This window comes from Gymnoscopelus microlampas (genome assembly GCF_963454915.1).
Source record: "Gymnoscopelus microlampas genome assembly, chromosome: 6".
Classification (NCBI taxonomy): Eukaryota; Metazoa; Chordata; class Actinopteri; order Myctophiformes; family Myctophidae; genus Gymnoscopelus; species Gymnoscopelus microlampas.
The window spans coordinates 19490756-19509857 of NC_139943.1; the positions used below are offsets into that span (position 1 = coordinate 19490756).

General features: G+C 41.9%; 1 protein-coding gene across 4 annotated transcripts in view; it reads right to left on the minus strand.

Moving 5' to 3' along the window:
- Positions 1–15596, minus strand: part of mfge8b (milk fat globule EGF and factor V/VIII domain containing b) — a 38116-nt gene extending 22520 nt beyond the window's left edge. For 2 of the 4 annotated variants that reach the window (XM_084059103.1, XM_084059100.1), the window contains exons 1-2: positions 15380–15595; positions 602–724 (exon numbers count right to left, since the gene is read on the minus strand). In XM_084059103.1, coding sequence (XP_083915229.1) covers positions 602–724; positions 15380–15461 — 205 coding nt within the window. In that variant the 5' untranslated portion in view covers positions 15462–15595. Of the gene's footprint in view, positions 1–601; positions 725–15379 lie in introns of all 4 variants that reach the window. The other 2 variants (XM_084059102.1, XM_084059101.1) reach the window with 2 other exon arrangements.
- Positions 15597–19102: the final 3506 nt, after the last annotated feature.

Here is a 19102-nt window from a genome sequence, read left to right on the forward strand (position 1 = left end):
GGAAGTCTAGCAGACATTTCTGTTTATCAGGATGTGAGTGCATGTGACGGTGAACAGTGTTGAATGTGTTTGTACACATACGCATGTACAGTATGTGTTTTCAATTCAAATGATAATTTACATTGTAAGCATTTAGGACACGTGCAAGATGAGAGTAAATAATGAACCCTAGTCAACAATCGGCAGGGTAAATGGTCCAAACCAGTGGTTCTCAAGATTGGGACCCGGTTCTCAAGATTGGGACCCGGTTCCAAATGGACCCTTACAGCTCTGTAACTTTTGTTCGAGTTTGAGAACCACTGGTCTACACTAAACAACAGCTAACATCTAAATAACATTCTTAGCATTTGTGGACAAGCAAATGCTAAGTATATGTCTATCTAAATAACAACATACGCGTTAAGTAACCAACATACATCTGCATAGTATAACTAGTATCTATCCAAAAATGTATGCTGGTCAGGTGAACATACTTCACCAAGGGGATGTTCAGTACATTTTTTGTCTACTCTGGATTTCTTGAAAACGAATCTGGGAAATGTGTCTGAGAAAAGCTTTCATTTCTGTTTGTAGCTTTAACTTCAATGTTAATAATTCCTACCTGTTTCTGTCTCATTGCATTTCTCTCCGGTGAAGCCATCAGGGCAGATGCAGATGAACGGAGCTCCAGCTCCAGTCACACATGTCCCTCCATTACTGCACACATTCACCTCACAGTAGTCAGCTAGGGAAAGAGACAAGACAGGGTTTAGAGGCTCATACTCTATGTAAGCTCACATTTATAATGTTTGCATAATAATCATTTCTTTCTTCCTCTAAAACAAATTCCAAAAAAAGAAACTCCAGAACATAGTCAATGGAAAGATCAGGAACACTGAATATCATTTTCCCTATTTGTGCTTAGTACTTATTTCACTTTCATAAAGGTCTGAAAAACATCAACATCCGGCAACATTGTTGGTGAATGTTCGCCCTATGCCGGGGTTCAAGTGGTTAAATCAACTCGCTTTTCAGCTCAATGGTCCCCAGAGCCAGAGAGCAAACATATGATCCCTCCCTGTCCAGGTCCATCTATCACAGCTCAGGAATTCATTCAATGACTGAACAGACTGGAAGTCAATGATGTCTGTTCAGTCACTGTGTGTGTATGTACAAGTGTATATATGTATTAAGGGGAAACGTAGCTCCAGGATGACAGATTGGCATTTCTATAAAACTGATTTTCTTATTATATATTTATGTCATATTATTTATTATAAAATCATCAAAGCTTAGTGGGTTTTTTTTTTATTAAATGAGAATGTGCTGGTCCTATGCACAAGTCTAGAGTGTTATTGTGTCATTTGTAGACTTAACAAACACGAAATAACTCTGAATATCTAAATATCTTGTGTTAGGAAAGTTCAGCTAAACTAATAGCTTCATTCCTCTGTTCCACATCCACTGCAGCAGCGGCAGCAGTTACTTTGCTGTGTTATTGAATATGGAGAGGAAAATGCACAAGTCTAGAGTGTTATTGTGTCATTTGTAGACTTAACAAACACAAAATAACTCTGAATATCTAAATATCTTGTGTTAGGAAAGTTCAGCTAAACTAATAGCTTCGTTCCTCTGTTCCACATCCTCTGCAGCAGCGGTGGCAGTTACTTTGCTGTGTTATTGAATACGGAGAGGAAAACTGCTGTGAGCCAGACCGTGCCATGGAACAGCTGAGCAAGCCATCACACCAGTAAAACACAAAACAGATGCTGGATGCTTCCACACAGGAACCACCACTGCTGCTGTCTGGACTCAGCAGCTCTCGGGATGCCATTAGTGTCAGTGATCAGGGGAAAACAGAGAAGCAACGAGGGAGTTTAATTCTCTGCTGACCCCTAAAAGAACAGTTTGTCCTTTGACAAAACTGGAACTAATGCGGTTTAAAAGCAGGAGAAGTGGTGTTGATATGGGAACCAGAAACGATGAGTGATTTTCTACTAAGAGGAAGATGAATCTATTGACACCTCCAGAACTTACAGGTTGTTTTCAGTTGTTTTCTTTTTGTGTAATATATAATAATAATAATAATATATAATATATAATCCCATATGGGATGGGCTAAAATGGTGGCATGACACGAAAATAAAAATGTCATTCATTCATTCATTCATTCATACAAGGATTTTGTGTTTTCTTGACATTCAAAAGGATGGAATTAGTGTCAGAGATACAGAAGCTATAAGAGGGTTTGAGTGCTATTCTACTGACCCCTTGGAAGGAAGTTTATCCTGCCTGTTACTGGTAGGGATTCTATTGTTATCAACCGTTTTCCGAGAGAGACATTCACCTTCTCACTTTCTCCACATCCACAAAAGGTGGTCAGGGGTCAAGGTCACCCACAAATCAAGGTATCGGGATTTAGGGCTTGCCTTGCTCAAAGATAGAGACTTCCTTTGACACTTGGGTTCATGGTGGTCAAACCCGCAACCTCCCAATTACAGGACAGTACTATCCAAACCACTGGGGCCACCGCAGTTGTTTTTCAACAACGTTGAGATAAGAGCAGTAATCTAAAGTCACACCCTTGTGTTTTAACACTGCAGGAGCTGCAGGCAGAGAAAGCACTGCCCCAAAAAGTTAACCCTTATTTTGAATAATTGTCAAGGAAGTTGGGGTTTTGGTCGCCGAGTTTTAAATTGTTGGTTCACACACCGCGCTGTCAGTTATATAGGTTAAAAAAAGACATCCGACCCAGATTTCATATCCTTGAATGGCAGACTTCCTCCTACGCTGAATATGAAGAAAAGCCGTAGGAGTCGATAAGGACCAGGATTTCTTGGACGGCTGCTGTAGGAAAAGGAAGTATTTCAGTCCTGCTGAGGGTGTAATTCTGTGGTCCTGCTCTGTGTTTCCCACATAGCTCATGGTTGAAATGGCACCTCAGCGACAGACTTAAAACATCCTGCATCTTTCTACAATTGCCCCCCCCCCCCCCCCCCCAAACCAAAAGACAAAAAACAACCCCCACCAAGCATGAACGCAAACACCACTATATCTACATACATACAAGACTCAGCTTCTCTACCATATACTCTTTAAATTAAGAGTAAATCTCTCTGTGAATGTGCATTTTATTATTTCTTTAAGTGTCCCATTTTGTACTCTCTCACTCTATCCATCGATCTCGTGCTTTCTTTCACATAAGCAAAGTTAACACTGACGCATTGTGGGAAGTCTAAAAATCCCAAATCAGACAAGCAGGTGCTCAAAGAGTGGAAACAAAACAGAAAGAAAAGAAACAGGGGAACATTGTTTGAAGTTCTTACACTACACTGAATACGTGACCTTTCCGTGTTATGAGCAAGACCATAAACAACAATGGTAGAGATTGAGGGTTTTTATGTGCGACTATGTCTACTATGTAGGTAGGTCTGAGTAATCACAAAGTGGGTTTTGGTCATTGGAGAGGTGATGCACGTCACCTCTTTCTGAAGTGGGTACTTTCAAAGCCTGCCGTGGATTTAGGAGAGCACAAAACTCTCTCACACTGTGAGGTGCCTGTAAGGTGGCACTGCAAAGTGAACGACGCGTCACGCTAGACGTTATATAGACTTCTAGTCTATATATACAATTTGAATCCTGCGCCATGTCGGTTGTCCGTATGCGACGCCAGTGTGACGCTGTGACGTAATCTGACATCACGATGGCAACGCCAGTGTGACGTAATCTCACGACAGCATGACATCACATGACATCACATCCTACCTATAAATTCTAGGATGCCGTCAGATCGCACCAGTTCGACGGCTTCCATAGTGATAAATAGTAATAATCTATACAAGGAACTCTCTCCACCACAAGAACTCTCTCCACCACAATGACGACACAATGACGACAACTTCACCAAAGCCACAACGGCTGGAGATACAACGCCAGACATTGCGCCAGAAACGCTCAGGTCTGCCATGCCAGGTGTGAGTAATCACAAAGTGGGTTTGGGTCCTTGCAGAGGTGATGCACGTCACCTCTTTAGGTGCCTGTAAGGTGGCACTGCAAAGTGAACGACGCGTCACGCTAGACGTTCGGGCCGCGTAGCGGCCCGAACTTCTAGTACTGTACATGTACATATAATCCCTATTTTGTCTTTTACATCCTGTTTGCGTGTTGAGTTGCTGTGCTGTCCAGTGTTATCCAGAGTCAAGGCCTACAGCTAGTCCTTCGTCTCAGGGGAGACTGTTAGGAGATAGCATTGCCTGGCACTACCACAGACACATCATTATCCACGTTATTGCCCTGTTTATCTGTGGGAAGGAAGTAAGCAACCCAACCTCCTGCTCTTCCTACAGAGGACTTATGACAGCTTCGCTGCAGGAAATAGGTCCTTTTAGTGCCAAGGAACAAGCCCTAGTGTTTCCCTGTTGGGGTGGATTTGAATACAGCTGGGGAAAAGTTCCTAAAGGTTTAAAACACATATAGAAGGTGGGACATTCCCTTTAGGAAAATACCGTTTAGTCACAACTTCTCCCAAGGAACAAGCACTACTGCCCTGCTGGGAGCAGGATGAACCAATTATTTTTTACTCGTTTTTCTCCCCAATTTAGAAGTTATGCCAATTAATTCCTCCCCACACACTTTCTGTGTGCTTGTGTACTTGCTTTTGTACCTTACTGGCTGACCTGCCAGTGAGGAGCCCCCAACGGGAGGATGTAGCACCTCTGTCCTACTCCTCTTGCCCAGCATTCAGGACAAATATCAGTGCAGTGACAAATATCAACCTCCCCAGTCGTCTTTCCTCCCCCAAACACGGGCCATTTGTGGCCACAGCGTAAAACATATTGCACAATTAATTTGACATTCAGACAAGTTCTGTGAATTAAGTGAAGAACAGAGCCACCAAAATCCTTCCTATTATGGGAATGGTGGCTCTTAAAATGACCCAAACAAATGTGTATCCAACTGACACATTCTCTGTGGTTTGACTTGCCTGACAATGATGGGGAATTTCACTGTTCACCTCAGGTTTCAGAGAGGAAATTAGATGACATATTTGTCTAGTTAGCAAAACACATCCTATTAAAACCCCCTAAATGACAAACTAATTGGTTTGTTTAATAAGGAAAAACAGGGCTAGTTATGTTGTTTCCCATTATCTAGATTCTAGAAAACACACTGACTCATGCTCTGTCTCTCTGTCTGTCTGTCTGTCCCTCCCTCTCTCTCTAATGAAAGCAAAATACAGAAGTAGAAAAACTTGTTGCCACAAATCCTAGCACTGCACTTTTCAACTTTTCACATGCACTAACAAAGCTCTGTGGGATCTGTTCCCTCCTGTACACACACACACACACACACACACACACACACACACACACACACACACACACACACACACACACACACACACACACACACACACACACACACACACACACACACACACACACACACACACACACACACACACACACACACACACACACACACACACACACACACACACACAAATATAATTTCAGTTTCGTTTGATGTGAAATCACTGGAGGAGGTTACGTTTCATATCTAAAGAACACACACACGCACACAGAGACATCTGTGCCTATACGTTTTGTTTGTTGTGAAATCAGTTTAATATATAACACATTCTAGTGAACATAGAACTTGACATTTCCATATCTATTTCTCTCGTTTAGTCGTCACTATACTACAGCTAGGATGAGCAACCACCTCTTGTTCATCAGATCTGGTGATCAGATCTGACTACTGAGGTGATCAATTGAATCGATCAAAAATAACATGGTTAACCATTATTGCTTGATAATGCATAAAAACGTTTCTCAACAAGACAAGCAATGGTGGTTTTCACTGTTAGGTACGAGAGTGACATGCATGCCAGCCTTGGAAAACACTTCTTTGCTATTGGTTGACACTCGGGCAAAGTTCAACTTTTGAACTCCATGGTAATTGACTTGACTTGAATTGTCTTGAATTAAAAATGTTATTAGTTGGGGGTTGACATATATTATATTATTCACTGAAGGAGGCCCAAGTGGAAAGGCCATAGGTTCACCAGAAGGCCATAAGTTCAACAGATCTGTAACAGATCTGTAACTCTGGGAGTTATGGTGGTCCAAGAAATTAAAAAGTTTGAGAACCACTGGTATTGTAATTGTATAGCAGACATGAAGTCCACATACCAGCTGACATTGTGATAAAACCGTTTCCAGAGACGGTTCCAAATGTGATGGCACCGCTTCCAGTTCCTCAATGTTGGATCCGGTTCCTCCGGTTCCGGATCCCAACCCTACATGTGCCATCATGATACACCTGGAGTCACTAGAGGCTTCTTTATACAGGGAGGGGTTTCACTGGGAAAGCGCAACACGACACGTGCTGAGGAATACGTTATCCATCCGACATCTGCTCCCTGCTGAACAGACGCCCTGACTAATGTAGAAGTCACAAGTGAAGCAACAAAATAAAACAATCGCTCCTTCTGGCTTCTCACCCACAAACATGACCAATTGTGTTCGTTGAAGCCCAGCCAACCATTGCAAAAAAGCTTATTACAAAATGGACCAACTAAGTAAATGTTGAAATGACCTTGTATTGCCCCTACATCCAAACTGTCTTGTATTTTTTGATGAAATATACCTTCCTTAATACTTTAACTAGATCATCACAAAACATCAGCTTGGTGTTGAGTCAACTGCTGCGTACAGAGTTTATTGGAGAGCAGTTTTACCTACCTACAGTAGGAAAGCTGAGAGGGCGACAGCATAGGAGAGACAGACGGTATGAAAAGAGGGAGACAGGCAGCGTAAGAGGGACAAGACAGTAGAGAAGCTGAGAAGGACACAGTGTAGGGAGTGAATAGCTCTGCATGGACTAGAGATTAATGTGAGGTTCCTTAACCATTACAACATAATTCTATGAGGCCTGGAGAGCAATTTCCTCATGGCTTTATCTCTTCTATTGATTCACTTCTAGTGATTCCCTTAAGAGATTATAGGCAAGGCAAGTATATGGCATGCTTCATACACAAACGTAATTCAGTGATTTAAAGTATTTTACATAAGGCATTAAAATGGTAAATGAGACATGAAGAAATTGAAGAGATTAAAAGCCTCACTAGCAGTCTCTAGAGGCTGTGCTGCTCCTCACACCCAACTGGACCAAAGTGGTTTGAACCAAAGCCACGTAAAGAGAGATTGCTCACTCCAATGGACCAATTTCTTTCCTGGAATTTAGCAGCAAAGACTAGCAGCGCAGTAGATTTGCAGCAGGTCTGTTCTGCAGAACATATCTGAAGTCTATGGGAATCACATGACGATCAAGCCTTTTGGACTTCCGTCGTTGTGACTCTCTCTTTACATGTCATGACTCTCTCTTTACACGGCTCTGGTTTGAACCGAATGACATTGCCATCCTTAGGGTACAGTCACACATCTGTGTCAAAAGCATTGTAGCCAACGCATGCCTACTTGCCAAGACACGTCAAAACACGTCAATTTCCCATGTTGTCTTGCGTGGTTGTAGGCAGTGACAGTATTCTGATGTGTAGTTTGTTTGACTTAGTTTTGAGTGTTTGGCTCACTGAAAGAAAACTGCAAGTGAAATGCCTGCCAAGTGGGGTCAACCACGGCACTTCTTTACTATTGGTTGACGCTTGGACAAAGTTCAACTTTTGAACTCCACGCTTATTGACTTGACTTGTCTTGAATTAAAAATGTTATTAGTTGGGGGTTGACATATATTACATTATTCACTGAAGGAGGCCCAAGAGGAAAGGCCATAGGTTCACCAGAATCACATGAATAGACTCAGCCAGTTTCATGACAAATTAGATTTTGAGATATCTTACGTAAAAGTGGGAATTTTGGCCTAAGAGTGGCACTAGACCAAATTTCATGTGGCCACCTCCTTAGAAGGCTGCTAGCTGAACTAGAGACATTCACTTGCACTACTTACTGAAAGAAATATATAAATAAGTGACAAGCCTCATTTAATCTCCATGGGGACAGGGAGTTATGCAGAGTTATGTCTGTCTGCTCCAGCCATCGCCACAGATTGTTGTACTTTTGTGAGTCATGGTCCATGCCTTTCCCATGATTCCTCTGCCCCAAGAATGGAGGTCCAAATACAAAGAACACACAGCCATGCAGACCCACAATAATACCACACCATGACTCACTCCTCTAATCACAGTCAACGCTTTGGACTCTGGAGAGGCCTGCAGCTTTATGTTACAGTATGTGGGTCTGAAATGACATAACAGAATGTGAATAATGCTCTCTGTTCAGCTGATCTAAGTTCATGCTGGTTAAAAGTTTCAAGACATTGAGCAAAGAATGACTCCAGATTCAGACAAACTTGGCAGTGCATGTTTAAGGGTCTAGCAGCTTACAGGACTGACTGAGGATTCACTCCATATTAACCTGCTGTTGTTTCGTCTGAGAGGATCAGAGCAGCTCTCTAGGTCAACTGCCTGCTCATCGTTTTAAAGAACAGGTGGACAAGAACACGCACACACACACACACACACACACACACACACACACGAGGACGTGACAATGTGACAGTAGCATATTTGTCATGCAGTGTAGCCTGGTGTAATGACAACAAAGGATGTTGTGTCATGTGATCTGTGAAGTGCATTTGTTGTGCGTGCGTGCGTGACTGCTCATAAGTCCGACATCCCACTACGTGGCTTCCGCGTGCGGTTAGGGTTAGGGTTAGTAATGTCGGAACAATGACATGTCGGAACAATGACAGGTAACCGTGAGAGAGAGGGGGAAAGATAGAGAACGTGGAGCACTTGGGAGCCGCCGTTTGCGTGAGTGAGCAGAAAAACAGCGTGATGGTCTCCCTGGGGGATTGGGGGGGATATAAGTTCAGTTGAGGTGGGGTTGCCTGAGGGTACTGCGCCTGTGTGGGGGTAGTGCAAGCCATTTAAGGATAAGTGGAGAGTGAGAGGAGATGATGGGTGATGGTGGGGGGGAGGAGGAGAGCATGAGAAGACGAGGAGGCCTGATGTCTCCTTGACGACTTGGCGGTCTCACGTTAATCAATTGGCCGCGGGAAGGAGCCTGCGTTTGTGCATCAGAGGGAGTACCCAGAGGTTAAAAGTCTTTAGTCTGAAAGGACTCTTGAAACATTAGAGATGACACAGAATAATACCCCTCAAAAAAGCTTAGGAGGGAATTAGCTCATTAAAAGGGAACTATGGAAATAGGCAGGACTGTTTGAAATGAGCTTACAAAGTCAGCAGGACAAGTTAGCTTCCAGGCCAGTGATGTATGAACTACTGTGCATGGGGAGAGCACATGTGCATAAACATGTGAATATGTGGTTATGTCAGAGTAAGGCTGTAGGGTGTATGCATCTGTAACGTAATGTAATATACTGTATGTACTGTATATATGTTTCTGTCTATGTGTTTGTTAAATCAGTGAGTATTTGTGTTCCATAATGCCAGGTTGTGTATGTGTTTATTTTTCACAAGAACATAGTATAGATTTTTTAAATTGAAGGTACTATATGCTATTGAATAGCATTCTGCCACTTGTCGCTGTACACAACTTCACCATCATCCTAGTCCTCCCTTTCAGTTCTTGTCATTTACTCACATTTAGGAATGTAAGTATTGTCTACTTGGCATTTCTTATTGTTATTGCTGTACTTTCACTTACCGGTAAGCCCTATTTGATAGTGAACATAGCCGATCTACAAGCTCATAATGGGTTGCAATGTGACGTGAGCTTGTAGTTATTTTCACTATATATATATATATATATATATATATATATATATATATATATATATATATATATATATATATATATATATATATATATATATAGAGGATGTGTTAATTTTCTTATTTGTGAAATTCGTTTGAAAGATAATAAGTAATAATAATAAGTAATTGTGAAAATGTGATTTCTTTGAAATAATGCATTATTTTATTGTAGGAAACCATGAATAAGAAGGGATGGTTGTACCAGCTGTTTACATCCCAGTCATTCAACTAGTTGGTTGTCAACAAGCCCTGGTGTACAGGTGCAATCAATGCTATTGGTAATCGCAATTATTTTTGCATAATCGTTGATTCATGTGTGTGTGTGTGTGTGTGTGTGTGTGTGTGTGTGTGTGTGTGTGTGTGTGTGTGTGTGTGTGTGTGTGTGTGTGTGTGTGTGTGTGTGTGTGTGTGTGTGTGTGTGTGTGTGTGTGTGTGTGTGTGTGTGTGTGTGTGTGTGTGTGTGTGTGTGTGTGCTCTTGTATGTTCTCTTACATGCACATTATGTTTTTGTATTTGTATGTAAAACTTGTATTCTGTCATGTCTGAACAGTGTTAAAACCAGTCAGAGAGAGAGCGAGCCCATCTGCAGGTGAGCTTTGTGTAATCTGAAGTCTCTCCTCCACTCATAGAGCCATCTGCCACTCCAAACTCCCCCCCCCCCCCCCCCCCCACACACAGTTGCCGCTAAAAATACTCTCTCTATTGCGCGCGTATCGTACCCCCACACACACACACACACACACACACACACACACACACACACACACACACACACACACACACACACACACACACACACACACACACACACACACACACACACACACACACACACACACACACACACACACACACACACACACACACACACAAAAGATAACAAGCTACTCTCCAGGTAGGGCTTGCTGTAAAGACATACTCGTTAAACAGATGCCAGATGCCAAGCTGCGTAACAGACAACCATAAAGGATGTCCCATATGTTTACTATGAGTTTCAGACTAAAGGGAGGTATCTCTCTCTTACAAATAACTCACAAACCAACTGCAATACACATTAAAGCATAGAACAATTAAAGCGATGTTGAATTTGGGTAGAAAAGTTCTATTCTGCTATCTGCAGCTATCTGCTGAAGAACCAACATTTTGTGTATGTGTGTATATGTTGGCAGAATCTGCATTGTTCATGTTTGTTTTTTTGCTCAATGAGTAATTTTGAGACCCGTATCGCCATACAATGAGAGTTTATGGAAGCACCGTCTCCAGTTCCTCAATTACAAAAGCAACAGATGATGACGATCGAACATTTTCGCACTTACGGCCAGGTAACTATACAAGCCACGGTTCTACCAAAAGGTAAACTGTGCTTTAAGTAGTTGGCTGAGTAAAATTATTTTACTGACTGGATCCTCTGATCCTCTATTCCCAAGAGTTCAAAACGTTTAATCCCTTCCAAGTGGATCAGATCTGGATATTGGGTTGCTAAAACCCAAAAAGCAAACACTATGCCAAAGAGAAATATAAGTTTGATTAATCAAATAATATATTTAACACTAATACACAAAATCTGATCAACTCGGATAGGAATGAAAGGTTTCGAACTCTTGGGCCCCGACATACTGAATCAAGAGGCTTTTTGAATGGAATGTATTCATATGTAATAGGAGTAATAGTTCAATTCTGTTTTGGACTGTTCATTGAGCTCTATGTGATGTGGGGTCCCGTGTACCACATTCACTGTACTTGTATTGTACTTGGTGGTGGGTCTATATAAGATCAGAGAACAGGCTGTAAATTATTCAGTAAAGCAGATTGTAAAATGGGCCAACGGATGAGTCCAAATTAGCAGATATTCCATATTGTGATGAAACATTGATTAGAAGAGCTATTCAAAATTCAGCGACATAAAGGAAGTCAGTGATGATATCCAGAGGGGAGTGTGAGGGAACAATGATGAAGATATAATGTCCTAATGAGACGAGGCTCTGTGGACACTCCAGACACCATACTGACAGATGGCTAGACTCAGGGCAAACGGAAGGAATAGCTTTTGCCAATGGGTCACAGTACACTCACACGCACCCCCCCTCCCCTCCCCCCACACACACACACACACACACACACACTCACACACGCACACAGCTGCTGTTTTGTCTTTATCAGAGTAAACACTTGTCAGAACAGGCTGTTGTGTAAAACCAACCCATGCAAAGGAATACATACAGTACACATGCCACAAATGTGCACATGTATCTCACGCACACACGCCACACACACACACCTGATTCTCATCTCAAACCCACACAAACGTGCACTCACAAAACATCACACAAAGCTTGCTCACTTGCTCTATATTGCTCACTTGCTCCCAAGACACAGCCAACACGCACCCATGTCACGTGTATAAATCTTTTTAAAAAAGGCACATTTTAGTACTTTTGCAGTGCACTGTATGTGCATGTTCTCTCTCTCTCTCTTGCCTTCTCTCTCTCTCACAGACTCACACACCCAAATTATCCATAGTGCGCAAACCTACACTGTAAAATTCTGAGGGTAAATGTATCTCTGCATGTACAAATGGACCTTTGCGGTACAGAAATTACAGAAATCACACACACGTGCCCTTGCATACACACCCGCCAAGCCATTGGCCCACTGTGTGTCTATATTTAGACCAAGCTGGTTGAGCTCACTCACAGTGGACATGTTAAGCAGTGTGCCTCCACTCCTCTCACAGCTAACGCAGAGGGACAAGTGAGTTCTAACCTGGTGCATCCACTCTATTCATGTTTAAACACTTGTGCAATATAAAATACTGCTCTCAGCTCCTCTCCAGCCCATTTGAATGACACAGCTTCAGCTGACCTCAGCCCAGAACACTTGCTGTGCCAGCCTCTATCTATCTCTTTCTGAGCAGGTCTCTCACTTTCTGAGTATCTAGTTTCCTCATTACCTCATTTGCCGAGTGTGCCTCTCTCATATGGGACAGATCCATATATACATAAAAAAGCATAAATATATAATAAGACTAGCGGCTCTTAGGGGCTGTGCGGGTCCCAGAGCAAGTGTGGCTTTTGGCCTAAGAGTGGTGCTAGGCTAAATGTTAATCATTAGTTATTTTCAAGATTATTACATCACTGTCCTTAGAGCCTTGCCACAGGACTAAAAATGCACATGACTGAACACACACTCACACACACACAGTTCATGTATCCATTTGCAACTCCTGTACACAATGTGTTTAAATGAACACTACGGATTTCATTGTGCAGCTTCTGTCTATATTTCTCCACCTCTCTTCCTTGCTGAAACTAGAGGAAAGGCGTTGCTGTACTATGGTTGGTTATTAGTGGTATAGGAAGTTCTGTGTCACATCTAGATAAGTGACTCAACTGCCCTGGTCACTACAGCCACACCTATTCTCTCTGGACAGGCACTGAGCTCCAACTAAACATTAAAACACAGGAAAATAACACTGGAATTTTATATTAAATATTTATTCAATCATCATGGATTATTTAAGGATGGGGTTTAGGGTGTATAGTATGAGCACCGCCCTGCACAAAGCCCTAACGGTATTGGGTGATTTAACTTTTCTTTAGGGGTGTGGATTCTTTAGTGAGATACGTAAGGATATCAAAATGAGCAGGTGAATAAGTACATATGGACCAAACATTAAACATGGTTTGAATCTGAACTTCTCCATGTTTACCTCTGAGTGAACCGTGGGTGCGTCTAAATGAATGGGTGTGATGCATGATGAGGACTGTGTCCCAATTCCAAATGACAAACGGAAGAGGAATTTAACTTTGTTTTCTCAAAAGAAATCGGGAGACTTTCCTTTACTTGACACCTAATAATAATGTACCTAGAATAAGTTATTAGTTATTTTAGGGGATCAACCATGTACCCTGCATACAGTAGGAAACGTATACATTCTATCTATAGGCTACACTGTGACTATTTAAAAAATCTCCCAAGGGAGAAACAAGGGCATGGTGCTTTTGAAGAATTGCTGCATGAGCATTAATGCAATTATTATGCCTATGACAATACAAATATTCAATCATTAGGCCTACTACTGGTTGACCAAGGGATCCATTCAACGCAAATGTCACACACACCCTGTCAGTGCTAGCTTTAATAGAAAATCATAGCTATTTTGGGCTACAATCATTCCTTACATGAATATGTCCCATATGTTTTTGCTTTTTGCTTTGTCCTGTGATTGTTGCACAGCACAGGCCTCTTTTGTTTATGCCTTCCATGTACAACACCTGTCAATTTCGATTGTTGTAAATGTGCTACATAAATAAAGTTTCATTTTATTTGATTTGATTTGATGTAAATGAAGGTTAAAAACTAAGTCTGGACACTGATGTGTTCCAGTGGCTGATTGCTTGTAAACTTATAATGAAATGATAACATAATGTATACCAACTCTTAAAATAATAATGAATTGTGATGATGTCTGTTGATGTAACACACTCACGTAAAATGTACATTTTCTGATGAGGAAAAGTTCTGGAGATGATGGAGAGGGTTTTTTATTCAAAAGGACAGAGAGCATTTATCCATCCTAGCCTAGATACATTGAAGACACGCGCACGCAAACAAAGCATGCAGTGCCAATGGCATGAACAAACAAACATAATAGCTTCCCCTTATCGTTACAACCTCTATAGAGCACTCAGGATACACTGTCTCCCCCCTGGCAATAAACTCTTTGAAGAAAACATTTTTACATCTACATTCTGCCACCACACAAAGAGCTCTCGCGTTTTAGCACGTTGTTACAGCCTAACCATAGCAACAACAAAATCGAATAGATATGTATAGCAAAATGTCACAGTGTAGAAAACAAAATCTCATTCAGATCCAGTCGTTTTGAACTCCTCCAGAGGAATACCAAAACGCTCGCCCGAAAACACAGTCGCCTCGGGGCAAATCCGGCGACCTCGGCACGGTCGCTACCTGGTATTCCTGAACGTAACCTCAGTAAACTATGCCTAAACCAAACCTTATTCCTAATAAACGTAACCTCAGTAAACTATGCCTAAACCTAACGTTATTCCTAAACGTAACCCCAGTAAAACGGTGCCAAAACCCAACCTTATTCCTACACTTAACCTCAGTAAAACTATGCCTAACCTAACCCTAAACTTATTTCTAACCTAGGCTTAACCTCAGTAAAACAAATACAAAAATACAAGAGCCACTGGGGGCAAGCGGTCCGCGCAAAGAAATGGGGGCGAGGCGAGCGTGTTTTGGGGCGAGCCGTCCGGTTACCCTCCAGAGTCAGAGACATGATGCCCGTCGCGTTCCGTTACTTTGGCGGTGATGGATTTATCGGTCGTCGCTGCTACTGCTGCCCAGTATAGGATTTACACCATATAGCCAACCCAATGAAAAATAAGTTTGTGTCCGGCAAACGAGCCACACATTTTCCACACAAATAACAAAAAACTTAAAGCTACACTTTACAACACACCCCGATCTGCACACCGAAACCTGACAACGTGTTTCAGCACTTTCAGGACCATTATTACACGCACTGCAAAACTGTAAACAAAATGTAACATACTAGTAGTATTAATAACTTACCGCTCACGTTGGTAACGGCGCCGAAAACCAAACAAGCGAAAAGTGGCAGGGAAAACAGAAAGCGACCTCGTATCTTCATCATCGCGCTTGTCAGACCTTCTAAAAACAAACAGTTGTATTGAAGGTGACTGTAATGTAGTAGCAGGCGCAGCTGATCTGAATGAGCCTGTCTGCTGGGATTCAGCTTGTTGTTGCGTTGAAAACACACAGAGGGCGTTCAACCGTAGCACGTGTACCTCTGCTGTCGTCCAATGACGGCCCACTTATCATAATGATAACCCCTCCCCTCTTTTACTTGAGTGTGTGTGTGTGTGTGTGTGTGTGTGTGTGTGTGTGTGTGTGTGTGTGTGTGTGTGTGTGTGTGTGTGTGTGTGTGTGTGTGTGTGTGTGTGTGTGTGTGTGTGTGCGTGCGTGGGTGGGTGCGTGCGTGCGTGCGTGCGTGCGTGCGTGCGTGCGCGCGTGCGTGCGTGTATAATATTTGAAAAATTGTCTTCAATAATGGTACATCAGACTTAATTTTATCCATCAAAAACATTGTCGATTTGCTTAAGATGCAATTTTGTTGGTGCAAACACTTAATTGAACCACCCGTATTCAGACATAACTGTCTGAATACGTCTTTGTTCCCAGATACCATGTCTTGATGGAGCCTGGCAGATGTGTGGGCCTCTTTTCCTAGATCTGGGAGAAATCTCCATGACAGTAGCTTGCATGAAATCTGCAGGTCAGGGGTTATGAAGCAGCATATTGTAGAGCACTCAAAGGTTCACGTGGGCGTCTCTTGACTGAGCAAAGATCCAACAGCAGGTCAGTTGATTTGGTTGCTATAAGAAAAAGAGTGGGCGTAAGCCAAAGAACTCTATTTAAAGGGGCATTTCAACCATCCTTTTATATATCTGAGCTGTTTGGTCTCTGATTTCAATGCAATTCACTCTCCAGCACTGATTGTCAAAGCCACTTTTAGTTCATTTCATCTTCAATGAAATGAATGTTCAATTCTTAGTTTTGATTTAAACAAAAGTAAAAGTCACTATAATGTACTATAATGTCAACAGCTGAAGCTTATACATTTATGTGTCATTGGAGCTGCTTAGTATTTGTTCAGTTTCTTAATTTAATTCTCAGAATTGGCATGCATCTGATGACATCACAGAGGGGACACATTCAAACTAGCTGGTTTATTGATTTTGAGATATGTGTTACAAAGTGGTACATTGTACATCTGCAACATGCGATGTACCCTAATGTGTAACTTGATTTCACTGACAGCGCAAGATTCCATTTCTTCCTCGGTAATCTTATAAAAAGTGGACAAAATGCTACTCAAAGTGGCATCACGCTTTGCTGCCAGAACTGTGAGGGGTCAGAGTCTGTGAGGTTTCCATCTTCCATTTTCATAATGGCCTCGTTTGCCTGACAGCAGAACCAAATCAGTATCACTTCTGAAGCCACACATCATGTTTAGGAAAACCGGAGTAAACCGTTCTAATCATACTGTTTCAGACCTGGCACACCAGGTAAATGCAGTTAGCTTACTGATGGGATAGAAAACCATCAAACGTCTGAGTTCCTGAGATCAGAGTAGGGAACAACTACAATTGACTATTTTTGATCATGGCCATCAAGTCAAGTCAAATATATTGTACACGCACACGCATGCACGCATGCGCGCACACACACACACATGATTTGATGACCTTTATTAAACATGGCAAGAACAAGTCTTCCTCCTCCAGGTGACCTCCACACATCAAAGACAGACTCTTACTTGTGAAGTGGAATCCAAGCCTCCTGGGCATGTGTTCCCACGCATTATCTGGATGGCCAACAGCAGGTCAAGGAGAAAAGGAATGAATTATTAGAATCTCAGGATTTCTACTGACTCCTAGTCAACAGTAAAATCCCGTGTTTGTTTAAAATTTAAACAACCATTTAAACTTTAAATGGCATGAGATTTTTGCTAAAAGGTTAGAAGCTCTATATTCCAGTAGTAGCCTAATATCTTAATCCTAATCAGCTCTTTAGTAAACATAAAACTATTTCTCCTACAGGGATACCAATTTGATCCAATCAGGAATGAAAGTTCCACAAAGATCATTTATCAACTTCAATTTTCTAGTGTTCCAGTTCCAGTTTTGTCCATGCATTTCTTTTGTTGTACACTTCCAATTTCACTTGTCCTGCTATGAGCATTTTGTCATGCCTATTAATGAAGTCAGGATCAAAGACAAACCACCAAGTGGAAATGGACTGCCCAAAGTGCCCATTGCCCTTATTAAATCAGACTTCCAATGCGCCACAGCATTGAGATGACAGGACTGTTCTCTGCTCCGCACTGAGGATTAGCATCAAAAAGGACTGATATCTCATTAAAACACGATCTAACTGCCATCACTATATTAGCCATGTTCTTTGGTAAGATCTTAGCAGAGGTTATAGTCACGAGGCGAAGCTCTGTTGGACCAACCAGAAACACCACAGGACTCTGTTTGCCATCTCCTGATTGGCTAAATATAACATGCTGCTCACATGACCATCTCTCTGATCTGAGTTTGCAGTGGGTCTCATTAATGGAGATGACAGCAGGGTTTTAGTTATGCCAATCAAAACTGGCATGGGATCAGCTGCAGCTCCATTCTCTTAATTTCACATCTAATCTAACAGTTTGGCAGGGTGAGATTTGTGTGTTTGTTTTTATAGCATATTTCATAAACAAAGGCATTTCACAGGGTTTTACATAACGCATAAAGAGGCATTTAAAATGAAATAAAGAATAAATAAAATAAGAAGCAAACAGAATTAAACACACACGCGCACACACACACACGCGCGCGCACGCACGCACGCACGCACGCACGCACGCACACACACACGCATTTTGCCATTTTTAACCCTAACCTTAAAGACGAAAATAGCAGCTCTACAAGCCAATCAGTCAACATATCACGCTTCGGCATATTGTGAGCTTAAGTTGTAGATTGGCAGATTTTGAACTGGATGCAATAATAATTCCGAAATGTAATGTGGGGCCAGCCCGTATAATGCTTTGTAGGTCATTGAATTAATTTTAAAGTCGATTCTGCAAACAATAGGCAGCCATGAAGTCTAGCCAGCACTGGTGTGGTATAAGATCTTACTGATCTACGACTTGTATTTGGGCCTGTAAAGCCCTTGGAGACAGAAACAGTAATTGAGGGCTATACAAGTAGGCCTAAATGTGAGTTGAATTTGAGTTCATTCTCTGAGAAGGTGGTTCAGAAGGAAGCGACAAAAACCTAGGTAAATGCAGGGGACAAATGTGCAAATACAGTGACAAAAAACACCCCAAAAATATATTAAAAATATTAAGGATTTGTCAGTGACACATCACAACTAAGCACCATGTAGCAGAAGCGCTGCAGACTCAGGTCTTATGAACTTTAATTTAAGCAGGCCTCAAACCCTGATGAAACTGTAGGCTCTGCACGTCAGGTTGTTTTGTGATGTCACTGTCCTATCCTTGTTTTGTTTATTCAAGGGAAAAGAGTTCACCCTCAGGCCAGTAGGGGCATGTGTGGATTCAGAGACAGGGGTCTTTTAAAGCAAGACCTTGGTTGGAAAATATTCCTCTGTGGGAAATTCCTCTGGTCTGGCTCACTGGCTGACTTCACTTAAACCTACATGGACTGCACAGTCACACAACCTGGTCAACTAAGGACAGAACAGCATTGTCCAGGACATATA